The sequence below is a fragment of the Oryza sativa genome, chromosome 12 (assembly GCF_034140825.1).
Source record: "Oryza sativa Japonica Group chromosome 12, ASM3414082v1".
NCBI lineage: Eukaryota > Viridiplantae > Streptophyta > Magnoliopsida > Poales > Poaceae > Oryza > Oryza sativa.
Window position 1 is genome coordinate 7,325,101 of NC_089046.1, and position 25,622 is coordinate 7,350,722.

The following is a 25,622-nucleotide window of genomic DNA, read 5'->3' on the forward strand; positions in this document are numbered from 1 at the left end:
CCTTAAATGGGGAGGAGGTGGAGAGATTTGAGTCATTTAAGGTCACTCTACTTGTCATCTTCAATGCCCGGCCTGCCCTCCCCTTAATGGGGTTGGATGAAGGCCATTTAAGAACCCTTCTTTAGTGTCCACGCCCTCCCCTGCATGACCCCATCAATCAAAAGCCCATTGTAGAAGAGAAGCAGTCCCCCCTCCCTCCACTGAATTCTCTTCTCCTCCATCTCTTAGTACTACAACTAGCTCTCAAGAGCTCACACCCTAGAACTACTTGTGTGTGTATATAAGAGCAGGAGCTAGCATCATCAGCCAAGATGACCACTGAATTCCTTAGAGTGGAGAAGTACCTGAGTGTGAAGAGGATGGAGCTGCAGCCGGAGCTCTCACTAGGGCCGACGTGGCCGGCGCCAGGCTTCGTCTCCTCCACCACCAAGAGCACCAAGAGCTCATCGTCGGAGTCAGACGGCAGCTCCAGGAAGAAGAGGAAGCACTTCACCTGGGAGGAGCCCGTGTCGCACGCCAACCTGGAGCTCCAGCTCAATGACCCCCTGCCCCTCGACTGGGAGCAGTGCCTTGACCTGCAAGTGAGTTCCTCTCCATCACACTAACATCTAAACATATAGTTATGAAAAACAATTTAGTGCAGAGACTTGTTAATGATTGTAATATTCCTACTACTAGCTAGTTAAGTATAAGCATGATACATTGCACATTATACTTCATATATAGTATTATAATTAGCTTATCTTGTCGTGTGTTTATGCCTTGATGCAAGCTATAGCTCCTGGCTCTGAAACAATAGTTTTAAGAAATATATAATTTATGGCGTGCAACTCCTATTCTTAGAAGTGTCCACCTGCCACCGCCATGGCACGTGCGTACGTGAAACTGACGTAATATTGAGCTGGCAGAAGTAGCAGAGCAACTAGATAGACCAGCAGCACCCACATGGATATTGGTGGGCAACGCATGCAGCTTAATTCAACGTGCATGATGCCACTTGTGATATCTAGCTACTTGCTCAACGTCCAAAAGATGCAAAACTTGTTGTATGATATGATGCTGCCATGATTGGCTTATCATTTGATGTAATAGTCCCCGTTGTTTATCTTTTCTAATGCCATGTGTATATATGATTCTGTCAGTCTGGAAGGATGTATTACCTGAACAGGAAGACCTTGAAGAAAAGCTGGATCAGGCCCAAGGAGCAGAGCGTGAACCTGGAGCTCAACATCTCGACTACCCAGCCAACCGTCGTCGTCGTCCCCACCATTATCGATGGAGGAAGCACCGGAGCTGCTGCTACTCCAGTTGCTGTTGCTGTTGTTGCAGAGGAGACAAAGAAGGGTGGCACCATCGTCAGCTCTGGACCTGGAGGCAACATGGTGGCCGTGCCTTGTGTCAATTGCCACCTCCTCGTCATGCTCTGCAAGTCCTCCCCATCCTGTCCCAACTGCAAGTTCGTGCAGCCGTTGGCGCCACCGCCGCCGGCCCTGCCGCACCGCAAGCTCGACGCCGTCAAGCCGCTGGAGACCTTGAGCCTTCTCCATTAGGGCAGTCTAGCTAGCAGTTGGTGCTTGCTTGCTTGCATGCATGCCCCCGTGCTCAAAGGGCAGGTGGCTGTAGAAAGAAAAAACCCTAGTAGCACGTGGGCAATTAGTACTGTTTGAGGGAAGGACTATTGATCACTATGTTAATCCAGGGACTTTGACATAGAATGGTGAGGGTGAGGAGGAGGCAATATAAATGTATTATTATTAATCAATCAATTAGTTAATAGTAATGGTGATAGATGTGCTAGCTAGTTACTAGAGATGAATGCTTTCCACTATATGTGCGAGTATACTTACTGTTGCAGCTTGGAGAAGAGGACGACGGGTGCAGCATCGCCATGGCTTAGGATCCGAGTACACTGCACCGCGCAGCAGTACAGCTCTGCGCTGCTCTGCTGGCTTCAATGAAACTGAGGCAATCAGCTGGGCAGTGAATGTATCGTCCTTGCTCTCGTCTTCTCCATTAAGGAAGGGTGGTGCCGAGCTCTTCGGCGCCGCAGCGGGAGGCAAGCAGGCCATGACTGTCGATCTGCCATGGCTCAAGAATGCAAACTGTTAGAGGGTAGATTTGGGCCGAGTGAAGAGGGCCATGAATGCCACACCTACTACTCCCTTTGTAGCACATTCTATCCGATCACTTTTCCCTTGCCTCCCATCCCCAAAACACACGGGGGTTTAAGCACTGACTCGAGAGGATAACAGCCTGAACTACAGTGATACTGCATAAAGCTAGCAAAAAGTTCAAGGGTCCTAGCTAGGTGGGGAGGGAGGGAGTTGTTGCAGTGTGCAAGTGCAGATCGCAAAGCTATGCATACATCAGTCCTGAGAAACTAAAGCCAGGGCACTCCCCCAGGGAAGGCAAGGCGTCCAATCTTCATGTGGACATGTCCAAGCAGGTCGTCAGGCCAGTACACCACACGGCCTACCATTCTCATCGCCTATTTCCCCAGCAATCAGGGCGTGGATCATCTGCTCTCACACCTTTGGCTCTAGGTAGAAAAGTTCTGTTTCTTTGTCACAGAACATTTTAAGCTAGGTGTTTCATCTATGTGGCAGAATAGAAGATGATTTATGAGCTAGATGGTGGTGGTGGTGGTGAGCAGTGAACATGTGCCGGGTTAAATTGTGCACAGTGAACCTGGAGTTGCAACCCATGAATGGTTGACATGTTTCTGTGAAGTGATCTGTGGTGCCACAATGTACCGGAGATGGGTGTAAATACGCCGCAAAGGCAGCATTCAATTGGGGTTTTGGCGTTTATACCATATTAAGCGGCTTGTTGGCAAGAAAGTTAGGTGGTTTCAGTTGTACATCCATGAATCTGGATAGGCCTTCAGGGGTACACAATCTAGGTCACCGCAGAGAAGGGAACAGCTTATTAGTTCACATTTATGACTGGAACGAACTTGCTCAGCCATAACCAACTAATACTGCAGAGGTACTAGACGATTGTTACTGCACTAATGGTCCAAGAGAAAATGAGAAGTCGATTCATGAGTGGTCTTGTCAATATCAAACAGTCAGTAAAGTACAAGTCTACACTCTACAGGTGTGGCATTTACAAAGTATCTAAATGATCAGTGCACACCTTCAAGCAGAACAGTAAAGCAGGCACAGAATCAGAATGATATTATTCCATCAGTGTGCTTTGTAATCGTTAAGCCAATTATTAACCCTAAACATATCAATGCTACAGGGTATCAGAGTTTGTTGATTCTTAATTTCGTATGGTTCTTTTCCATGCCAAATAGATGCATTTATTATCACACAAAAATGGGGGAACAGCATACGGTAGCATTAGTTATATGGTTTCCATCCTCATAACCATTCTAGTAGAAAAATCTCATGCAATATACCTGGAACTGATCACCTCAAGAAGGCTTTCCTGGATGTGAATTAAGGGGATTGCAGAGGATCTGGTTCACCCAGTAAAAGCTCCGTAGCAATGCCATCTAAAACTGTCTGCATAATAAACAGAGTGTTTACATTATAAAAACAGAGATAACAAGAACCTCAATGAGAACTTACAGTTTGTTTATAAGAAAAAGGAAAAGAAAGAAACCTGGGTTCAATCAAGTTCCCTATAGTTCCTTGCCATGACATATCTTACAAAAATCAAGAATAGCCTCATCGCATGACATACATCTCTATGAAGACAGTACATGCAATCCTTCATCAGATTTGCACTACCTTTTTTCTGCCCATTTGACATATACCTCTATGAAGACAGTACAAATTTTATCTCACTTCCAGCTCAGCTCCAGGCCATTATTCATGAACGTAAGGTAGGGCATTAATAAAAGTCTGTCAGCAGGAAGCTGAGCATTAGATTAGTAAAATCTTGTCTTCTGGTAGAATTTCCTTTTCCTTCTACAGTGAAGGCTATTAAGAGGTTCATGAATGACGAAGAACAAGGAGTTTTCAGCACAGTCAAGTTGGGGGAACATAACCTTCCTGTTTTAAATGGAAGTAAATATTCTTCAATGCTGAATAGATTTCTTCTGAACATGCATGTGAAACATCTGCCACCAAAAAGTCGTGGAATTTTCCTTCGACCTCGATAGAGCTACAGCCAGGATTCTTCTTTACCCCTCTATCTCTCATCGTCATTCTCAGCATCTTCACCTGATCCCATTTATTTTTACTTGCATATATTTGGCTCATAAGTACATAGATTCCACTGTCTGAAGGATCCAGTTCTACAAGCTTATCTGCAACACATGCACCAATCTCTACATTCCCATGCATTCTGCATGCATTTAGAAGAGCACCCCAACCAGCCTCATCAGCTTCCATCGGCATACCCCTTGCAACTTCAAATGCCTCTTCCAGAAGCCCAACTTTACCCAAAAGATCAATCATGCATGCATAATGTTCTACCCTGGGTTCAATCCTATAAAACATTTCCATTTCTTTAAAATATCGTCGTCCTTCCGAAACTAACCCACTGTGACTGCATGAAGCAAGCAATCCCAGGAAAGTGATCTGATCAGGCACAATATTCTCTCCTTTCAACTGCTCAAAGAGACGAATAGCTTCTTCAGACTGACCATGCACGGCATGGGCCATGATCATAGTGTTCCAACTCACTACGTTCCTCTCTGCCATCTCATCAAATAATTTTGATGCTTCACCTACATCCCCACATTTTGCAAACATATCAATGAGCGCATTACCTAAATTAACAGTAAGCCCAATCTTATTACTCACAATGTAGTTCTCATATATCCACCTGCCAAGATCCAAGCAACCTAACTGAGCACACGCTGACAGAACACTCACAAGGGTAGCATCAATTGGATCCACACCTGCTGCAATCATCTCCCTGAATAACCATACTGCTTCTTCAGGTTGATTCAACTGTGAGTAAGCTGCGATCATGCAACTCCAAGAAACCACATTTCTCCTGGGCATATCCTTGAATAGCTGTTCTGCACTTTCCAAATCACCACACTTAGCGTATGCATTAACCATGCTCGTCCAGGAGTAGACATCCTTAACCTCCATGCCATCAAAAACCTCCCTTGCATATCTCACGCACCCACACTTCCCAAACATATCCACCAGCGCATTATCCAAATTGACACTCCGAGCAACACCACCCTCTGTGACATACTTGTGCAGCATGATCCCAAAAGCTAGCAACCCCATCTGACCAATCGCGGAGACAGCAGCCACCAGCGTCACCGCGTTAGGCCGCATGCCTCCAACAACAACCATCCTGCAGAACAGCCTCCATGCCTCGTCAGCCAACCCTGCCCGTGCATACCCATCCACCAGCGTCGTCCAAGAGACAACATCCCTCTCAGGCATTTCATCGAACACCTTGCCTGCATCATCCAGTGACTTGTGGTTCGCATAGAAGTGTACCAGCGCGTTCCCCACGAGCACGCTCTCGCCAACGAACCCGCACTTGAGGGCCGCGCAGTGGATGGCCTCGCCGCCTGAGGGGGTTCCACCGTGCTCCGACTCGGCGGCGGCGGCGGCGGCCTTGACCGCGAAGACGAACGTGCGCGCGTCGGCGGGGAGGCGATCCCGGACGACGCGGCGGAAGAGGCCCAGCGCGCGGGCGGGGAGGCGGGCGCGGAGGAAGCCCCGCATCATGGTGCCGAGCATGTAGGCGTTGGGCCCCGGGGATGCGCGGGCGAGGATCGCGGCGGCGTGGGCGAGGCGCGGCGGCGTGGAGAGCGCGCAGAAGGCGAGGAGGCGAGACGCCGGGAAGCGGTGCGCGGCGAGGCCCGTGACGGTGAGGAGCGCGTGGAGCTGAAGGAGGCGGCGGAAGGAGGCGCACGACTCGAGGAGGGAGAGCAGCGGGTGGGTCACCACCAGGTTCCGGTTGGTGTTCCACGCCGGCCGGGGCAGAACCGCTGCCGCCGCCGACCCCGCCGGGTTGGGGAGTGGAACGGGAGGCGTCGGCGCCATGGCCCCCGGTGCCTGTGCGTCGACGCGATTCCGTCAAGACATGCCCGCCGCGCGGCGCGGCGACGAGGCGCGAAATTTTGAGATGAGAAACGAGACGAGACGGCGGGCGGAGACGCCGGAGAGGAAGAGGAACTCGGCCACCGGAGAACGCGTGTTAACGTGGGCTGATGAGTAGTGGGCTAGCCCAGCCCAAGGAAAATTACAACTTATGCTTTTCCTTTGGAAAAAAACAGAAGTCCATTTACTCCCTGACCTAGGAGTATATTTCGCCGGAAACCTCTAAACTTTAGTCTCCAAACTATTGAAATGGTTCAGCTTACTATCAATTCTTTTTTGGATAATGCATCCAACTATTTGGTATTCCCTCCGTTTCACAATGTAAGTCATTTTACAATGTAAGTCATTTTGTTAATATGAATGTGGAAAATACTAAAATGACTTACATTGTGAAACGGAGGAAGTAAGATTTATGGATGCATTATAACCTATCTCCTATTTCTCAATATCTTTTAGAATAATTTTATACATGTTGAAAAAAATAAGACTGATTTGACATTGAGGTTTTCAATTTCAAGCAAAAAGTTTGAAACTTTGATAATATTGTTATTCATGGCTTAAAAAGTTTGATGGAGGGAGTACTTATGAAGTAAATATTATAGTCAAAGTTATTTAAGTTTAACTAATTTTGTAGGAAAATATGGCAATATTTTCAATACAAAACAAACATTGTATCAAAATATATTTAATGTTAAATTTAATGAAACTAATTTCATGTTATAGATGTTGCTATATTTTTTCGATAAACTTAGTCAAACATAAAGAACTTTAGCTAAGAGAAAAGTCAAATGACATATAATATGAAATGGAGGCTGTACTTTAGAAAAGTATCATCTTATTATAGAGATTCACATAGAATCTAATAGATTTTCAAAGGAAAACAAAGAAAATACAAAAAAAATCATCAGAAAATAAAGAAGAAAAACAACTCTATGATATCTATTAGTAGAAAATAATATCATTATTAGTATCATTTTTTTAATAAGCCCCACGTGCAAGGGAAAGCCAACGAAATCCCTCTAGTCACCATCCTTTGGCTTATTTTCTAATAAGCCGTTTGGCTTATTAGAAAATAAAAATGAATTTGTAGGTAAAACTTTTATAAATGTGTTCTTAGTGACTTAAAAGCTAATATTGAAAAAAATATATTAAAAATATCTTAAAATTAATATTAAAATTAAGCTTGAAAATTTAAATTTTAGCTTTTTTTTTTTGGCTTATTAGACCATCCGATGGGAGCCTCTCTCACCTGTCAGTGAGCATGAGCTAGTATCCCGTATTCCACGTCACGCTTTGCAACCGCTACTGGCGTCTTCCGCAACAGCGCATGGTCCCCACTCAAAAAAGCACGCAACCTCACTGGCAGTGGACCCCACCTCCACAAAACTGACCCCACATGTCAGTGGCAGTAACACGTATCACCCCCGCGAACTCTCTGCCTCCGCAGCACCAGACAAACCCCGGTGGGCCCGACCAGGTCACCAGGCGGCCCAGGAGGCCGATCAAACACTTCCTGGACCCACCTGTCAGTGACATATCCGTGGGGCCCACGTGGCCCACACGGCCCCACGCTTCCGGATAAAACGCAGAGACCACACACACGAGGAAGCAACCACGCTCTCTCTCTCTCTCTCTCTCTCTCCTCGCGCCGCGCACGAACTCCAAAGCACACGGGCGCGCGCCGCCGCCGCCTCCGCCGCGCCCCATGTCGCCGCCGGTGAGCTCGGGGGCGCCGGTGCAGGAGCGGCGCCTCGGGGTGCTCCTCTCCCACCTCCGCCCGTGCGCGCCGCCGGCCGCGCGGCGGGGCAACCACCACCACCACCACCACGACCTGCGGGTGCGGGAGGCGGAGGGAACGGGCGGCCTCGCCGCGTCTCCCTGCGCCGCCGACGGGAGCGGGGAGACCTCGGGAGGCCAGCGCTGCGTGTTCTGCGAGATCGTGAAGGGCAACAAGCCAGCCTACAAGGTACTACTCACGCGCAGCGCAGCTGCTCAGTCACCGTCCCTGCTCTGGTCTCGGGTTTCTCTGCTTCTTCAATTCGCGTTTCTCCGCCATTTCGTGCGGTGAAGGCTCTCACCTTCTCTGCGCATCAACATTTTTTCTTTCGCGTCACTAATCGTTTTGGTGTTTTTGTGTGGTTGCAGCTCTACGAGGACGATGTGTGCTTGTGCATCCTGGACACCAAACCACTGAGCACTGGGTAAGGCGCTAGCTAGTTGCGTGTCCTCGCTCTCGATTTCGTCTCTGCAACTTTTAAAATCCATGACTCGTTTTGTCTCTCTTGTTAAATTTCTAGTGAAATTTGGTTGAGTTTTAACACCTTTGATTGTGTCGCCGATGAGTAGGCATGAATGAATAAGTGCTAGATTCCGTTTGGATGAATAAACTGATCGTGCATTTGTGATTTGTGCATGCCTGCATGGTACGTCGCTAACTTCTCCATTGTGTTGGATTATGTGCTGCATGTATTCTTCATGTGCGCAATATAGATGGCACTTTGTTTTTTTTTTCATTTCACTAATGTGGTGGGTTGAACAAAAAATAATAATACTCCATATTTTCCATGTTGTTGAAGTATGCAAGGCACACGTGGCAACACGTTATACCATGCATCAATTGTGTGATGGTTGCATAGTTACGTCTTGTACTCATTTTCAGTTGATGAAATTGAATTGTACATCTCCCAATGCTGTAATATTGCTACTGGTCCGGTATGGTGGTTTTGGTTTTTGGTAGTTCAGTAAATTGCATGCCATTGATGCTTTTACTAGTTCATTACTCCCTCCGGTTCCATATTAATTAACGTTTTGGACAAGGTTGAGGTCAAACTTTTATAACTTTGTCCATCAATAACTTTAAAAATATTTAGTTTAAAGGAACTAGAACAACATATATAGATTTGTCTTTTAAAGCACTATAATAAAAGTAAACATGCATTTATTTATTATATATATTATAGTAGAAAAATAAAGTTAAAGATATATCTTGTAGACCGTGTCATTGTCCAAAACGTCAATTAAAATGAAACCGGAGAGAGTACAAATTTAACATAGTGCGTCAGGTCAACATGATTAACTCCTGGTTCTGCTTGGATGTGCATACTCTATGCTGTATTGGGGTGCTTTACATTCATGTGTTCAATAAGTATGAGACATTTAAGATGTTGCATTTGTTTGACATCATTAATGATCAATGTAAAATACGACTGCTGGATGTCTGGGCATGATTATTTGATCTGTTGGAAAATTTAAATACTTACTACATCAACCATTTTTTTCTGCTTTTGCAGTTTGTAAAATTGTGAAGGAACTAATGTTTTGTAGTCTGTATGCCATCTTAATCTTGATGTAAAGATCCCTTTGTGAGAAATGAATTTGCATGTTTTTCCCCAAAATTATTGGAAATGTGAATGTCATTTTTCATCAATCGAATTTGAGCATGTGCTTGATGCCACCAAATGTTTGTTGCCAGTTAGTCTAGTATGATGGTCCATTGGTCATATCATGGTCCCTAGTATTAAGACCGTTTAAAAATGGGAAATAATAAAGTTTAAAGTTGCATCAGTATTGGTCAAATATTTTATTGTATTTGCAATCATAGCTACTTTGCTTATAAAACTTAAAAGAACAAGATAATGGTTCTGCTCGCTGAAACCTCAATTTACCTATTTGATAGTGGTGTACAACATAGCTTTTTTTTGGCCAGTTTGCTGTTGATGTGGCTTGCTGTATGATCATTGTGGGGATGAGATGATCGGCCATATTGCTGGGTCAATCCCTAGTCCAAATTGAAGCCAAACTGAATATTTAGGGGTAAATTTGAAGGATTGGGAAGCCAATCATGGAAGAACCAGTGATGTTTTTCATGTTAACCTAATAATTGTGCTTAGAGATAGAATATCAGAGTCAGAATGATAAAAATGTCTGTGCCTCACTGAGAGCTGTAGTTTCAGACCTCTGTTGTCATAGCCTTTGCTTAATGGATGTTATTCTTGCTTCCCTCCTCAAGCCATCCTCTTCGGCTGCTCTACTAGTTGTCTCTCGGTCCTTTCTTGTCTTGACCTCTTTAACACTCTTTAGTCTTTAATACTTAAACTACGAAATGGAAGAGCTGATATATCAGTTTTATGAAGAAAAGTTTGCATTGTTGTGATTCTGATACTGGTTGCAGATTTATGTTCTAATGCCTGTTTTTGACAGAACAGAACAAAAGTTAATAGAAACTATTACAAATTGAATATAGATTGCATAAAATGTGGTGAATTAGTTCCAAAGTATTTTTGAATAATGCGGCAACTCTGGGCAGCTTGGGCCAACTGACTGATTAAATAATTTCTGCATTGAATCTACCCTTATATAGTATTTCTATCTGAGATTTAACGAATTGGTTCCTTTTCACATGCCAAGATGCTTTTGCGCTTAACTCATGATCAGTCCTTTCTGTTTACAATTGTAGGCATTCACTGATCATTCCAAAACGTCACTTTCCATCACTACAGGCAACACCGCCATCTGTAAGTTTTGGTTATGATGACAATGATCTTGATAGTTATGCAGACCGTACATGAACATTTACATTTTAACAAAATTTATAGGACAGAGATTTTGCAGATTACCATATACCCATTCTGGCCACGAGAACATGTCTTTTTGGACATGGAACAGTCTTCAAAATACAACTTTGACCACTTTTTTTTATTGATAATATTAGCAAACCCCTATGAAGTTAAATTATTATCTTGTATTGGGGCATATTCTCTTCTCAGTAATTACTTGTAACCCCTATAAAAGCATTATATGTTTCATTCCATTTGTTGTCTACTCTGTGTTTGATAGTAATTAGTAAACATTGCACGATAGGAGTCATTAGAAATTGCATGCTGCTTGTTTTGCTTTACCTCTACTTGACACAACTGGGAAATTTCTCTGGTTTGATTTTTTTTTTAAAAAAAAATACAGGTAATAGCAGCTATATGTTGTAAACTCCCACTTATTTCCAGTGCAATCGTGAAGGCTACTCAATGTGGTATGTGCACTACAAGCCTACAACTTTGCAATTGTTAGGACAATTATGCTGGTGTTTTGCACTGTCCTCTGATGGCACTAAAGAATGCCAAAAGTGGCTTTGCTCGTGTAAAGTAGTTTAATAAAACTATGTAGAAAATCTTCTGAGCTCTATCTTTATCTTTCTGCCCCATTTTGTCTTGTAAGTATTGTCTGTGCGGGACCTTTCCAAGTTTCCCATTGTCCACCTACATGTTAAATATTTGTTAGACTATACATTACTACTATATTAGCAGTGCAATGATGAATGTAGTCTTGTTTGTGGCATTTTGTACATAAATAAATTAGATAACTCATATTCTATGTTTCTTCCTTCTCAAGTTGACCTTTCAAGCAATCTAAAACTGAATATCATATATATTAGAAACAAAAATGCTAGAACTGATCCCATTCATTCTATTTTTTGGGTTAAACCCTTGTCTCCTTGATGTTGAGGATATATTTATATGTGCCAGATGAGACATAGTTCCCTTGTGTTGGACTGTGTTTGATTCCCTTGTATATGCCAAAATATTTTTCTACTTTACGCCAACATATATTACTTTGCTTTGACTTATAAAATCTTTGTAACATGTACAGATGCATTCAATGTGCTTGTCAACAATGGAAAGGTAGCAGGGCAGGTTATTTTTCACGTGAGTAAAACATCATACTTTCTATAATTGCCCACCCTAGATGTTTTGTCTAATTAAGCTTCTCAATGTAGAATGTCTGTCTGTGCATATCAAGTTTTCTAAGAGAAATGTATTATTGCAGACTCATGTTCACCTCATTCCCCGTAGAAAAGGCGATAACTTGTGGTCTTCAGAGGTACTCAGTAATTATATACTCAATATCTACATATGTCTCGCGAGTTATCAAAATAGCTGCATGCCTGTTTGAATTGTACCTAATGATAGTTGAAATTGTTGCCGAAGTTTGTGTTGATGTGCTGGAATTGTGAATACACTGCAGACTTATGAAAGGAACTCTATCAAGCACAACCAGGAAACCAAAGATCTTGTTAGCGGCATCAAGGAACTACTCTTCCCACCTCAGGATGACAGCGCTGAAGGGTCAACGATACCGAAGGAACTCTAAGAAGTAGATAACCAAGTCAACAGGCTTATTTTCTGCTTCTCTCAGTCATCTTGAAGAGCACTGCTGCGAGATGAGTTGATGTATAGTTTGTACCTCATGCTTCAAAATTTTGATACTAACTGGCTAAGTAATCATCCTAGAAAAGCCAAATGGCAGAAACTTGCTAGTGATCTGAACACTTCATGTGAAAAAAAAAATAGTAAAATTGGGCTTGTTAAACTTGGTAGGCTTTAGCTCTGTGGTTTCATGGAAGCGAAGAACTGGCAAACCTGGGCCGGCCGGTGGTGAATCGTGGGTTGTTCCCACCTGCACAATGTTTTGATCTTTTTTTTTTTGAACATATGGAAGATGGATGAATATAAGGCGTACATTTGGTGGGATATTGAATCACTAGCCGTTTTGTTCTTAAGCATTGTTGCAGTTGCCAAATGGCATCCATATGCTCTGATATTTTCATGTGTTCTTTTTTTTTCTTCTTTTGAACAGAAAGTTCTCAACTACTCGTTTTGGTAGATAATTTTGAATTTTAGAACTTAATTTAGAATTAGTTGATAGCTCTTTCATTGTTTTGGTCAACTCGGGCTTGTTGCTTTTAATCATTAAAACTAAGTACTTCCTCCGTTTCATATTATAAGACTTTCTAGCATTGCCCATATTTATATAGATGTTAATGAATCTAGATATATGTGTTTAGATTCATTAATATCTATATGAATGTGGGCAATGCTAGAATATGAAATGAAGGGAGTAGAAGCATAAAGCGTACCTTAAATATGCTGCTTCACTCTTGATTCAAAAGGTTTTATTTTTTTTTCTGGTGTAGGTTCTTCCTATCCAACAAATTCCATTGGCCATTGAAGAATGAAGAATGAGTCCACAGTTCCAAGCCAAGAGAGAGAGGGAGAGAAAATCTCTTTCTTGATTTTGTAGGTGTAGTCTTTGTTCCTCCTGTTGTCGCTCTGGAGAGTGGAGAGCTCTTTGAGAGGTGATTTTTCTTCACTCATGGAGTGGGTACTGGCGTACTGCAACAAGATGGATGCACCTGTCGACCCTGTTGCAAGCATTACTGCAGCACGAAATTTGCCTCTTGGAGTGTGAAATCACTTCTATCGTTTACCCCTACAGCTTCGGTAAGTTCGATACCTGCAGATAGTTGTCATTTGTCAACAAACCAACAAAGGCTTACATAAAAAAAAAATAACAAACCAACAAAGGCTAACCATACAATCATGTCAGCAGCGGTAAAACGGTTGTACAATTTTTTTACAATCTAGCACCTTTTTTAGAAAAAAAAAGTGATTGTAAATAGACTCCGTAACTTTTCCTAAATACTAAACACAAGACATAATGGATCTGAATCCTCTGCATTACGACACCGGAAGGACAGTAAAGTAAGGCCGTATTTAGTTGTAAAATTTTTCTTTAAACTTTTAATTTTTCCATCACATCAAAACTTTCTACACACATAAATTTCCAACTTTTCCATCACATCGTTCCAATTTCAACCAAACCTCCAATTTTGGCGTGAACTAAACACACCCTAAGTTAGATATAGTGATTCAAAGCATGAAATGAACAGTGATAAAGGTGGGTACTCTGCATTCCTAATGGGGTGTGTTGATCACTTACATTAGGGTTGGCTCGTACTAGTGGACACTTTATATCTTCTGTTTACGTTTGAAAAACAAAGTGATTCCCTATAACATTATCATATCACTTGTTCATTTTAGATCCAAAAGTGTTAATAGCTGACAAATGCACCATACTATTTACATTTACCTCAATCAAAAAAAAACATCCAATAGTCTATCGCCATAAGTGAATAATACGGTATGAGATGATTTGGCACCATCATGGATACCCTTTTAAGACTTAAAAATACACTAGGGATGACATAATTAATATATTGAGAAAAATATAATACAATAGTGTAGCACTATGAGCCTTAGGGCGCATTAAAACATCGGAATAGATGAGGTAATGGGTGGCACGGACATCCGTATTAACTATTATAAACTTAAAAATAATTTATTTTATTTGTTAGAAAAACATATATAAAATATTTTTTTCATTTAGTAGTTCGAAAAATATGGCGCTAAAAGCAAAAACGAACAGAGCTTTAGTGCCCTGCGTGAGAGCTTAATAATGCTCAAAAGACTTGCTTTTTTTTTTTTAAAGATAACGCAGCCTTGTGTGAGGCTCAACAAAAACTTGCTTGATTTTTTTAGATAACGCAGATTTGTCATGGAAGAGGATTTAAAGTGCTGGACATAGTTGATATGCTGGAGTTATATACTTGATAGTGCAGTGGCAAAAAATGTGTGTTTTCAACCTCAAAATTCCATGTTCAATCCTTAACACGCACATATTTTCTACTTAAAAATAACTTACTGCATTAACTTCGCCATCATAGAACTTCTATTACGTCTACTTGTTCAATACTATATTTAGATTCTACTATTCTAAAAATTTCTTCTTAAAATAACTCACTCCAATTTCGCCACCATAGAACTCCTCTTCTAAAAAAAATTCTTCTTAAAAATAACTTACTCCATTAAGTTCACCACCATAGTACTCCACTGTTACGCTTACTTGTTCAAGAGTATATTTGGACTCTACTCTTCTAAAAGGAACGTCCGCTCTCATAATTTCCTCTTCATATCCACTATCGCAATTCCCTCTTTCATCTACCAAAACCGTCTCCCTCCAAATCTCTCTGTTTTTAATATGCTGTACATAATTGTTATGGCTGATCTTTTAGCATTGGTTATGATGCAAAGTAAATGCAGATGGTATTTAGGGGGTGTTTAGATATAGGGATGTAAAGTTTTTGTGTGTCACATCGGGTATTATATAGGGTGTCGTACTGAGTATTCGGGCACTAATAAAAAAAACTAATTATAGAATCCGTTAGTAAACCGCGAGAAGAATTTATTAAGCCTAATTAATCCATCATTAGTAAATGTTTATTGTAGCACCACATTGTCAAATCATGGAGCAATTAGGATTAAAAGATTTGTCTCGCAAATTAGTCGCAATCTGTGCAATTAGTTATTTTTTAAGCCTTATAATTACTATTTCATGCAGGTATTCAAATGTTCGATGTGATGGAGTATAAAATTTATGTGTGGGAACTAAACAGGGCCTTACATTGTAATTTATTTTCTCTCGTGACTGATCTCTGAATTTGCTTATGACCAGTGCAAGATGGCCGCGTTAATAGTCAACCGTTAACTTAGGGTTTATTTGATATGAATCTAACTTCTAAATATAATTATATGAGTTGAGTCTCCTCCATATTTCTTTTTTCAGATTATTTCATCTCATTCTACTCTCTTTCTCTTTTTTTTAGCAAATTTTACTAAACCCCTAAGATTGAGCTACGCAGAGAGGGAAACAACCATCATCATGGTGGTGCTGCCTGACGTCGGCATCGTCCTCATGCTCACGGTGGTGGCATCTGGTCACAGAGGGAGAGCCAACGCGGGAGGGAGGGAGAGCCGACGCGGCAAGAGCATTCCTCGCGGCATGGGTGGCGCCGTGTGGTGACGAGCGGTGGTCGTGGAGGTGCGCGCGGGTCGTACTGGCCGGTGATGCGTGCCCCCATGGGGATGTTCATGGTCAGGCAGGCCTACTTCCGCGGGGACGGATAGCAGCTGCGACCACCATTCGTGCACCTGTCTCCGGTGTACCATGTACCATGTTTGTGTGTTTCTGCAGCTTTTACTTGGCTTGGCTTGGGTGGTGGGGCAATTGGATCTGGACTGACAAGTGTTTGGTCGCTGACGATGACATAGAGGCACACCCTCTTCGCTGGGCACCGCATTTAAAAACAAGGTGAAGAGAGATGGGGAATAAAGAGGATAGGTTGGTGGAGGAAAAAGATAGAGCTGACTTTGTTGGTCCCACTTCTAGATGTATTTTGGTATATATGATGACGGAAAACGTGATGGCGATGGCATGGTTTTAATTTTGCATGAATTTTAATATGGCATATTTGTAATGATATGGGTCCAATTAAACTTTTCTTTAAAGCTTTACAACTTTATCATTTCGTTTATGCTTATAAGACAAAATTTTAATTTTTAACTTTAAATTTAGAGTTCATTTTAGGGTTTTTTCATCGTAGTTTATTTTTCAGCCTTTGCTTTTAAACCACCGAGAACACACATATGAAAATTTTATTCACAGATTATTTTCGTTTGCAAATATTCCCTAAATAAGCCAAACGAGGGCCCCGTTGGGCTCTGCAGCTCCCTGCCAAACATGCCCTTAATCTGGGCCGCCCGTTTCAGATCGTGTGGTTCTGTGACCCAACTGCCCAAGCTGCAGTTGAGCTACAACTGCACAACAACAAGGAATCGGAATCCAAACCCCCAAAGATCCCCCCTCCCCTCCGGAATCAGCTCCTCTGACTTCAGCCCTCACGACGGCAGAGAGCAGCCGAGGTCATCCAGCCGTCCACGTTTGATCGAACCGTCCGCCCAAAAAGCGCACGGCCGCGTTGTGAGTCTGGGCCAAGGCCGGCCCAACAAGCCTCGTCCTCCAGCGCCGTCTGTCTCGCTCCTATTCCTTTTTACCGCGAACAGATGCGTTTTGGCGGCCGCACTCGCCTTTTTGGCGCCAAACGAGGCCACAGCGCCAGGCGATCATCTGAACCCTTCTCTTCCTTTTTTTTCAGCACGGATTCCACCGTTGATCAAGCACAGGTGAAGTAATATGGCCTCTTCTCTTCCTTTTTTTCAGCAAATTATGTGATTGTCTTCCACCTCCTCCATTAGACAGTGTTGGAATAATTCATCAAAGAAGCCTCCAGCAAAATCTGCATATTTAAGATGGAAGAAAACAGGTCTGTAAAGCTATGGTTGTTACTTTTTTCACCATGATCGGGTAGATTTTACTTGTTCGATGACCACCAAATCATTTTTTTTGTTCCTGTAGAGTGGGTGTGCTACCTAGTTTGTTACCTGAAGTTGGCATGGAATTCAATACTGTTGATGAGGCTTGGATGTTTTGGGTTAGCTATGGTGGTCAAAAAGGTTTCGAGGTTAGAAAAAGGTACTCAAACAAAAGGAAATCAGATGGAAAGGTTAGGTCATGCAGATATGTTTGTGCAAATGAGGGTCATAGAAAGGAGGATAAAAGGGATCATCTAACAAAGTGTCCAAGAGCTGAAACGAGAACCGATTGTCAAGTTCGCATGGGTGTTGTGCTAGATCAGGAGAAAGGGAATTATAAAGTGGCTGATCTAGTTTTGGAACACAATCACATCCTTCAATTGCCAGAAACCTCGCACTTGATGGTGTCTCAAAGGAAAATTTCAGAGTTACAAGGTTTTGAAATTGAGACAGCTGACGATGCGGGCATTGGGCCCAAAGCAGCACATCAGTTGGCTAGTATCCAAGTTGGTGGCTCACTTAATCTCAATTACACTCTCCGTGACCACAAGAATTATTTACAGGGCAAACGCCAACGAGAGATGGTATATGGTCAAGCAGGAAGCATGCTCATGCATTTTCAAGATAAAATTGCTAAGAACCCATCATTTCAATATGCATTGCAGATGGATAGTGAGGAGCAAATAGCAAACATATTCTGGGTTGATGCTAAAATGCTCACTGACTATGCATATTTTGGTGATGTTGTCAGTTTTGACACTACTTTTGGAACAAACAAGGAAAGTAGGCCTTTTGGTGTATTTGTTGGGTTCAATCAGTTTAGGGAAACAATGGTTTTTGGTGCTGTTCTACTGTATGATGAGACATATGAGTCCTTCAAGTGGTTATTTGAGACCTTCCTAAAAGCACATAATGGCAAGCAACCTAAAACAATCTATACTGATCAGGATTCTGCAATGGGAAAAGCAATTAAGAAAGTGTTTTTAGAATCATGGCATGGTTTGTGCACTTTCCATATCATGCAGAATGCTGTTAAACATGTAGCTGAACTCGAGGATGAAGAATCCAGTAATTCTCCCAAACAGACTGCCGAAGACAACGAGGAAGAACAAAGTATTCTCACAGATTTTAGTGCATGTATGTTTGAGTACGAAGATGAGGAAACATTTGAACAAGCATTTAGCACCATAAGGGCAAAGGCGAGCAAGCAAAGTTGGTTGGATAGTATATACAAGGTGAAAGAAAAATGGGCTGAATGTTACATGAAGGATGTGTTCACATTAGGTATGAGAAGTACACAGTTAAGTGAGAGTGTAAATAGTGAACTCAAGAGGCATTTCAAATCTGATTTTGATATCATTCGATTTCTTCAACATTTTGAAAGGGTGGTGGAAGATAAAAGAGAAAATGAGCTAAATGCTGAATTTGAATCAAGGAAGAAAATACCCAGAATAAAAATGAGGACACCTATGCTAATCCAAGCTAGCAAGCTATACACACCAATCATATTCGAAGCTTTTCAAGCTGAATATGAAAGATCCATGGTAGCATGCACCACGGCATTGGAAGGCAACAATTGCTATCTTGTGGCAATTGGCAGTCTAGATGAAAATTGTACCTTTGAGAAGGAGTACAAAGTTGTTGGTGATCCTTTAGAGCAAACTAGTACATGCGGCTGTGGGATGTTCAGTAGAACTGGAATATTGTGTGCACATGCTTTAAAAGTCCTTGATTTGATGAATATAAAATCTCTCCCATCACAATATGTACTGAAGCGATGGACACGTGGAGCACGTAGTGGGACAGTACAAGATAACCATGGACGAAGTATTATAGAGAACCCAAGATTAAATGAGATGCTTCGCTACAAAGATATGACCCGCAAATTTCTCAATTTGGCACTTCGAGCTGCCAGCCATCCAGGGTCTACCTTGTTAGTAAACAACGCACTTGATATCCTTACCAAGCAAGTTGAAGAAGAAATCAATGGATTTACTGATACCATAGCTCTAGGTCCCACTGATATTACTCCTCCAAGTGACTTGGTGAGTACAGCTCGCCTAAAGAAAAAGGAGGTGGAAACAAAAACCTCAAAGCGCAAAAAAAATTGGCTTGATAAGCTGCACAAGTCCACAAATAATGGAAGTAACAAGGGAGGTAAGAGAAAGAAAAAAGGTTCAAAGGTATGTGAACATGTTCAGTATTCAAAGTATATTTGTTTCTCTTTCACTGTTCAATGGGAACATGCTCAGTTTTATTTCTTTTATTTGAAGGAACAAAAGACTGCAAAGACGGGAGGCAAGAAAAAGGGAAAAGAAGCATCAGTACATGACAATCCAGCAGGGCAAAATATATATCCTAGTACCTCTTTGCCCATGGAAGAAATGTCTGAACCATACATGGCCATCAACACCTTCTCTCAACTATTGACGGTAATATTTCGAAGCTATGATCCATTAGTATTAACATCGACAGAGTTTAAATTTTCTTTAATTTTTCAGGGAGCAACCGTCGATGATCTTGATGTTGAATTCTAGCAATGGAGTTTGGTTTTGGTGAATAGGCTTTTGGTCTCTGCGGGCTGCGGCACCTGCCGAGATTGTTCTTTTGGCACGCTTGATGAACAGCTTGATCTTTTGGGCAAGGTGAGCATTTATGCATCCATTGGTTGTACCTCCCTTGTTTGTTACTGAACATGTGCAGATGCCCCCATTCACCACTGCCAACAGGTGCTGAACGCAGGGGATGACATGATTGGTGTTGAGCACTTGGAAGAGGATTCTGATGGCAAGGCTCTTCTGAAAGGACGACGCTATGCCGGATCAATGAGCACCTTCAGTCTTTTTTATTAACTGAATGCACACGCCTGTGGTTAGTGTGTACAGTTTAGTATGTCATATACACTTGGTACTGGACAGCAGATAGCAAGCATTTTGGGGGACAAAAACTGTTGGTTCTCTTGAACAGGCCATATGCCCAGAATTGGAACATAATTTCATTGCAGTGATAAGTTACAAATGGCCATTTCATCATTTTGTTGGACAAGCCATTCTCACTACAAACAATTTACAAAGTTTTTTTGCTTTCTATACAAATTACAGAACACATGCAACCCCATTTTTCAGAACAAGTGGTCTGCTGCCTGTGTAAAGAACAATCTATCATTCTAATAACTGCACATTCAGTATCTCCAGAATGCCATTCGGTTTGACATACAACAAAGCAACACTCCTGGACGCAGCATTAAGGAGCTGAAGAGGAGGCCGCTGTGTTCCTCCACTCACTCGCTGCTGAGAGACGGCGAGGAGGAGTTCCTCCTCTCCCTGACTGCCGAGGAGGCCGCTATGTTCCTCCACTCGCTCCCCTCCTCCATTCGCCGCGCGCTGCCTGTCGCGGCGCATGGCCTGCTCGAGCTCGGCACACGCACATCGAGCTCGTGGCACCGGTGCGCCGTGGCCGTGACCAAGCGCTGCATCTTGCACACCTTCCGGTCCCCATCTCCTCAGCTGAGTACTGCAGCCTGACGGTGAGAGCGCGGGCGGCGAGGAGGACGAGCACGACGGCGAGAGCGAGGGCGGCGCGGGGGACAAGAATGACGGCGATGGCGGCGGCCAGACGAGGAGTACGAGCACGGCTGGGCGATGGCGGCGGCCAAACGGGGACGGGGCTTGTTGGGCCGGCCTTGGCCCAGACTCACGACGCGGCCGTGCGCTTTTTGGGCGGACGGTTCGATCGAACGTGGACGGCTGGATGACCTCGACTGCTCTCTGCCGTCGTGAGGGCTGAAGTCAGAGGAGCTGATTCCTCCCCTCCACCGTCTCCGCCTCTCTCGCTCGCGCCGCCGGCCGCCGGCGATCCTCCCGCCGGAGCACGCTCGCCTGACCTGGCTGCCTCCGCCGCTTCGAATCGAAGCCCGCAGCTCCCCCTCCCTCTCTTCCTCTCCAGACAGTCCCCTACTCCCCTCTGCTGCACTGGACTTGGGGTGGGGTGGAGCGGGAGATCCATCCAAGATAGCTCGGAGTGAGTGATTTCCCCTTTTTTCTGGTAAGGAAGTCCTCTCCTGCATGATTTTTCAGTTCGAATCACAGTGAGAACAAGTACCTGAGGTCCCCTCCGATTATTCTCCAGAAGGTTGTAGAAGCTTGGAGGATGCCGAGGCGGGAGGGTGGTCGCTCTCGCTCCGCCGCCTACCTCGTCCTCTTCGCTTCCTGCCTTTTAGCTGTTGCGGCGGCATCACACCAGGTATATATCTATCTTGTGCTGGATTGGATCGGTAGTCTTCTTGCTTGCTGAATTAGAGATCCGTACGTTCAGTTCCTGTTATTTCAGGGTGCAGAAGAGGTGTTTTTTCTTTTGTATGTAGAATTAAGCTTTAGGTTACTTTGATTTGATAAGTATAAATGAAATGATTCAACATTCTGAGCTTGGGCTCAACTTGTGAGCATTACGTGAGACGGTGTCATTCATTCCATTAAGAGAATTAATTGGCGTTGGGTCCGCATCAGCTAGTCTATCTGCAGATTTGTTCTTTGTCTTGCTTCATGCCTAAAGGGAACATTGCAAGCTTGCCTATGTTGATATGATTTGCTTACCTGACTTGTTTTCCTTGTATAATTTGCTTTGTGATGTCCGTCGTGGTTTCTTGCAACGATTGATTGTGAGATGGAAATTCGCCGTGGTAATTTATTATAGTAGTATTTTTATGCAAAACAAAAAGGAGAGCTGTTGCATGTAAACGTTTCTCTGGTGTCCCTGCTACTAGTTATTTCAGTAAAATGTTGATACTAATGGTGTGCATGTTGAGTAGGCATGTTTTTTATGTGAAGTTAAGTTCTTATGGTAGGTGTGCAGCGTACTGCCATCAATTATTTGATATACCATCCTATGTTCAATCATCACTTCCTTTGAGTTGTTGCATATACTTGCAATGGCTACATTCTATTAGAAAGCAGCACACTGTTATTTGTATTAGCTGATAAGCAAATGACATTTCAGGATATGAATATGCATGCTTCTCATGATAAACACGAAATAAGTAAATCTTTACTTTGTTACAGTGCAAATTACAATTTGCTGCTATATCTACTAGAAAATTCTCTTTGATTTTAAGATGAACACCTAATTCCCTTATTCTAGCTAATCTGAATATTCCTTTTGTGCTATAGGAATTTCATGAAGCTGCTGGATCCAGGTACTTAAGCTCACAAACTCATATGGAGGGAAATATGTTATTTAATGTTTTATTTTATACATGCCAGTCTAAATTCTAAAATAAGACCCTCACCTAGTCCCTCCCAAAATTGTACCTTGCCTTTTCAAGGCATGACACTACAAGCAAGATCCTTGCCGAGATTAGGTCCTCTTAATTCCTAAAGTAGTTCATTCCTTGGAGCCTTAATGGAAATTGGAAACGCTCTTGCTTGACTCATGACCCTCTGTCCTTTTAACTTGATTCTAGAACTCTTCTTATGTCACATGAACACACAAATCAAGTGCATTGCTCAAGGGAAAGAAGCCGTGCAGCTTGGAAAGCTATTGATGAGGTAAAGCATGTGTAACATGAAAATGCCCAGTGCATTGGTGCCTCTATAATAATATGACAGATTAACATTTCCTTTCTATGCAGTATTTGATGCCCTTTGTGGAAAAAGAGAAATATGAACTCCCAAGCAAATGTAGACTTCATCCTGGTAATGACATGTTTCGGGAACAGGAGCAGCATAAGATTCACTTTGATATAAATGAATGGCGCTGTGGTTTCTGCAAGAAAGCCTTCCGAGCAGAGAAGTTCCTTGATCAGCATTTTCACAATCGGCACAATAATCTTGTGGATAATGTATGATTCTTACCGATTTGCATGAGACTTTCAATCATCCGTTCCATAAATCACTTGTACTAGTTTCATATCTGCTTTCTTTCTTTGATAGTATTGGTGTAGCCTGTGTGGTTTCTGCCACAAGTGTGATTATATTCTTTCCCTTCCTCATTAATTGAGAAAATAACAAATTCAAGGCTCTTCGAAGTTCCATTTATAACTATTTACACGAGACAGTCTTCTGTGGGATTTTCTTGGCAATGCATCTCCTAGTGCAGATCTAACTTGTTTAATCTATTTTTGTTTCTTCATTATGATTGGCCATGCTTAGAAATGCTGATTGTTACACTATCTCCTTTAGAGTCAAGGAAGATGCTTGGCTGATCTATGTGGAGCACTTCACTGTGATCTGATGTTGGAGTTTAAGAAACCAAAGAGTAAATGCAGTGCAACTGCAGCTGCAAGGAATCGTCATCTTTGTGAGGTTCTTATCCTTTTGTTTTAACCATTCTAAATCCATTTTTTTCCGGGGACATTCTAAATCCATTTATTTGTTTGATTTCATTATATTCATATAGCATATCAAGAAGCATATTCATGTTCTGCTATTACTAATTTGCATTTTGTTTTTATCTTGGACTGTTTGTGTGTAAATATTACTATTCCCATTTCCTGCTCTACATATCGAGGATTGCATTAGATAAACTACACATCATTGATATGTTATAACTTTTGTCTTTAGCTATTCTCATCTTATGTGACATATTTTTTCCTTTGAAACTAATATTGTTCTGCGCTGTGATCTTGTTGAGAAGCACCAGATTATGCATGCAGGCATATTGGTGTACTTGTTATGTTAATTAGATGAAAATGAGGGACCTTTGGATAGAGATTTTCATGCTTATCTATCCCCTAATCAACGAGCAGACTATGGGTGCTGTACATGCTTTACTTATAAGCACTATTTGTATTTACCTTAATCCATTATTGCAATGGTATTGAAGTTTTCTGTGTCCTTTATCTTTCATAAATCAGTTTGCTACCTTGGTTCTTATGGTTAAACAATAGATGTGATATACATTGAGCATTTTCTGGCCTACTGATGGAAATTATCTAACTCAGTTTTGCTTCTGCTAATAGAGCCTTGCAGATAGTTGCTTTCCTATTAATCAAGGGCAATCTGCCAGCCGTCTTCATGGTAAGTGAGCAACTGAGCACTACTTGAATCTAATTATCTGTCCTCATAGCACTCTCGTGTAGCTTTCTTGCTTATCCAACTTGTTTCACAGAATTTCTCTTGCGCCAATTCTGTGATGCCCACACATGCAAGAATGGCTCTAAACCTTTCCCCAAAGGTGGCAGGGTGAGAGAATTCCTAACTTGGAAACCTTTGATTGATTCAGTTATGGGTTTCTCCTCACAAAACAAAAAGGATTCTGAACTTTTTGCTGCATTATTGAGCTACATATGAAAACATGAATTTTAAGCAGGATCTGATTCCAATAAAAATCAGCAAATAACATTTGGAATAAGTTAACAGTTTTTTCATCTCTTGTTCTGGACTGTGGAAGCTTTATAATATTTTTATTTTGTGTAATATCAACTTTGATTGGAGTATGCTGTAAAAAATTTTTGTGGCGTATTGCAGTTTAAGGTTATCATACTTTCATATAGCATTTACACTTTAAACATGCCAAATGTATGCCCTTGTAGTTCACACTTGAACAGATAATGCGTGATCAATGAAAAATAATCATTATAGCACTTGGACAGAACTCTTTTATTTCTTTATCCAGGTCCAAGGTCCTGGATATTTCTCATTGTGTAACTATACTCCTTTTACTAGCTAAAGGAATAAAAAGTATCTGAAATCTTATCTTTGTACTTTTCCTTTTGTGCAGAAACAAACAAACAGATTCTACCTGGCTCTCTGTGCCTTAACAATAGTACTTTTGCCACTGTTCTATCTCATAGTATTCTTGCACCAGAGGTCTGTGCCACAAGAACTATAATTATCTTTTACTTCAAACATTCTCTGGTCTGATCCTCATATTTTGTGGTTCAGGGAAATGAAGAAAGGCGGTCAAAATTTAAGACGAATTTCGAAAGTTGTCCAAAAGAAAAAACCATCTTAGGTACCTAATTGTAAGTTGCCCTCCACAGTAAAGCGTGATAAAATATTTATTCACATTTTTGCGCATGATAGGAACTAGTATCTACCTGGTGCTATTATATCTTCTCTATTTTTTTTTGTGTCAAGATGCTCATGCTCTTTCTCAAGTTTTCCTAACACATGAGCATATTATTCAGAGGGGAAAAAAATCTGTGTGGACTAACTTTTCCTATTTTCAGCCATGCCCTGCTTCTTCCCTATGCAGCCCCTCATGCAGATGCAATCGTCAAGAAGCAAACGTGTGCTTTTTATGTGAGGTCAAGCAAGATAATTTTTCGATGCCTTGCCCAAGCTGGAGTCTTGTTGACCTCTGTAGTTCATCCCTTGAAATGTGGGTTTACATGACCGTTTACAGACAATCTCATGAGACTATATGTACATTGAAGAATGAAAATGTGTATCCAATATTTAGTAGGCTCTAATTTGAATCCTATGGGCTTAGATTAATGGAATAGAAACATCCCCATATAATTTGTAATATTTGCAAGAGGCTTGGAGGTAATTGTCATTATTTTGGTATTCGTAAGAAGTGTGCCTCGGTTTGGGCTTTTCGTCTAAATCCT

The 25,622-nt window shown here is 42.0% G+C and overlaps 5 protein-coding genes across 8 annotated transcripts; 4 read left to right on the forward strand and 1 right to left on the reverse strand.

The window, feature by feature from the left end:
* Positions 1 to 311: 311 nt before the first annotated feature.
* On the forward strand, positions 312 to 1,780 carry LOC9271581 (protein CURLY FLAG LEAF 1). The gene is made up of 2 exons (XM_015762658.3): positions 312 to 581; positions 1,143 to 1,780. The coding sequence occupies exons 1-2, from the start codon at positions 312 to 314 to the stop codon at positions 1,548 to 1,550; spliced, it is 678 nt and encodes a 225-aa protein (XP_015618144.1). The 3' UTR covers positions 1,551 to 1,780.
* LOC112936095 (pentatricopeptide repeat-containing protein At2g22410, mitochondrial) lies at positions 1,187 to 6,068 on the reverse strand. Its single transcript, XM_026022177.2, has 4 exons — positions 3,613 to 6,068; positions 3,407 to 3,512; positions 1,848 to 2,079; positions 1,187 to 1,635 (listed from the first exon to the last, which is right to left on the reverse strand). Exon 1 carries the CDS (start codon positions 5,970 to 5,972, stop codon positions 3,981 to 3,983), a length of 1,992 nt encoding a protein of 663 aa, XP_025877962.1. The 5' UTR covers positions 5,973 to 6,068; the 3' UTR covers positions 1,187 to 1,635; positions 1,848 to 2,079; positions 3,407 to 3,512; positions 3,613 to 3,980.
* Positions 6,069 to 7,640: 1,572 nt separating this feature from the next.
* LOC4351835 (adenylylsulfatase HINT3) lies at positions 7,641 to 16,143 on the forward strand. 2 transcript variants are annotated; one of them, XR_001541750.3, is made up of 9 exons: positions 7,641 to 7,995; positions 8,175 to 8,230; positions 10,486 to 10,543; positions 10,989 to 11,055; positions 11,673 to 11,728; positions 11,850 to 11,903; positions 12,048 to 12,253; positions 12,997 to 13,303; positions 15,526 to 16,143. XR_001541750.3 is itself a non-coding variant. In XM_015762850.3 (7 exons), exons 1-7 carry the CDS (start codon positions 7,735 to 7,737, stop codon positions 12,171 to 12,173), a joined length of 678 nt encoding a protein of 225 aa, XP_015618336.1. In that variant the 5' UTR covers positions 7,641 to 7,734; the 3' UTR covers positions 12,174 to 12,582. The 2 variants fall into 2 exon arrangements, 1 of the variants encoding a protein (XP_015618336.1); XM_015762850.3 differs by lacking the exons at positions 12,997 to 13,303; positions 15,526 to 16,143 and having other exon boundaries at positions 12,048 to 12,582.
* A 974-nt stretch (positions 16,144 to 17,117) lies between these two features.
* Positions 17,118 to 20,103, forward strand: LOC107277888 (protein FAR1-RELATED SEQUENCE 5-like). The gene is made up of 4 exons (XM_066306365.1): positions 17,118 to 19,228; positions 19,345 to 19,503; positions 19,573 to 19,716; positions 19,801 to 20,103. The coding sequence occupies exons 1-2, from the start codon at positions 17,152 to 17,154 to the stop codon at positions 19,401 to 19,403; spliced, it is 2,136 nt and encodes a 711-aa protein (XP_066162462.1). The 5' UTR covers positions 17,118 to 17,151; the 3' UTR covers positions 19,404 to 19,503; positions 19,573 to 19,716; positions 19,801 to 20,103.
* Positions 20,104 to 20,815: 712 nt separating this feature from the next.
* LOC4351836 (uncharacterized) lies at positions 20,816 to 25,585 on the forward strand. Of its 3 annotated transcripts, none has more exons than XM_015762619.3 (11): positions 20,816 to 21,115; positions 21,200 to 21,313; positions 22,237 to 22,262; positions 22,530 to 22,614; positions 22,698 to 22,907; positions 23,248 to 23,370; positions 24,027 to 24,084; positions 24,176 to 24,249; positions 24,788 to 24,876; positions 24,952 to 25,031; positions 25,239 to 25,585. In XM_015762619.3, exons 2-10 carry the CDS (start codon positions 21,221 to 21,223, stop codon positions 25,019 to 25,021), a joined length of 828 nt encoding a protein of 275 aa, XP_015618105.1. In that variant the 5' UTR covers positions 20,816 to 21,115; positions 21,200 to 21,220; the 3' UTR covers positions 25,022 to 25,031; positions 25,239 to 25,585. The 3 variants fall into 3 exon arrangements, with proteins under 3 accessions (XP_015618105.1, XP_015618107.1, XP_015618106.1); XM_015762621.3 differs by having other exon boundaries at positions 24,952 to 25,021; XM_015762620.3 differs by having other exon boundaries at positions 21,203 to 21,313.
* The last annotated feature ends 37 nt before the right edge of the window (positions 25,586 to 25,622 follow it).

Bases quoted from the DNA above. Each gene is read 5' to 3' on its own strand.
- LOC112936095 (XM_026022177.2), bottom strand. From the start codon at position 5,972: ATGGCGCCGACGCCTCCCGTTCCACTCCCCAACCCGGCGGGGTCGGCG.
- LOC107277888 (XM_066306365.1), top strand. From the start codon at position 17,152: ATGGAATTCAATACTGTTGATGAGGCTTGGATGTTTTGGGTTAGCTAT. The intron at 19,229-19,344 runs GTAAGAGAAAGA...TTTTATTTGAAG, and splicing joins TAATGGAAGTAACAAGGGAG to GAACAAAAGACTGCAAAGAC.
- LOC4351836 (XM_015762619.3), top strand. From the start codon at position 21,221: ATGCCGAGGCGGGAGGGTGGTCGCTCTCGCTCCGCCGCCTACCTCGTC. The intron at 21,314-22,236 runs GTATATATCTAT...TTTGTGCTATAG, and splicing joins TTGCGGCGGCATCACACCAG to GAATTTCATGAAGCTGCTGG. The intron at 24,085-24,175 runs GTAAGTGAGCAA...CTTGTTTCACAG, and splicing joins ATCTGCCAGCCGTCTTCATG to AATTTCTCTTGCGCCAATTC.
- LOC9271581 (XM_015762658.3), top strand. From the start codon at position 312: ATGACCACTGAATTCCTTAGAGTGGAGAAGTACCTGAGTGTGAAGAGG. The intron at 582-1,142 runs GTGAGTTCCTCT...TGATTCTGTCAG, and splicing joins AGCAGTGCCTTGACCTGCAA to TCTGGAAGGATGTATTACCT.
- LOC4351835 (XM_015762850.3), top strand. From the start codon at position 7,735: ATGTCGCCGCCGGTGAGCTCGGGGGCGCCGGTGCAGGAGCGGCGCCTC. The intron at 11,056-11,672 runs GTATGTGCACTA...TAACATGTACAG, and splicing joins CGTGAAGGCTACTCAATGTG to ATGCATTCAATGTGCTTGTC. The intron at 11,904-12,047 runs GTACTCAGTAAT...AATACACTGCAG, and splicing joins ATAACTTGTGGTCTTCAGAG to ACTTATGAAAGGAACTCTAT.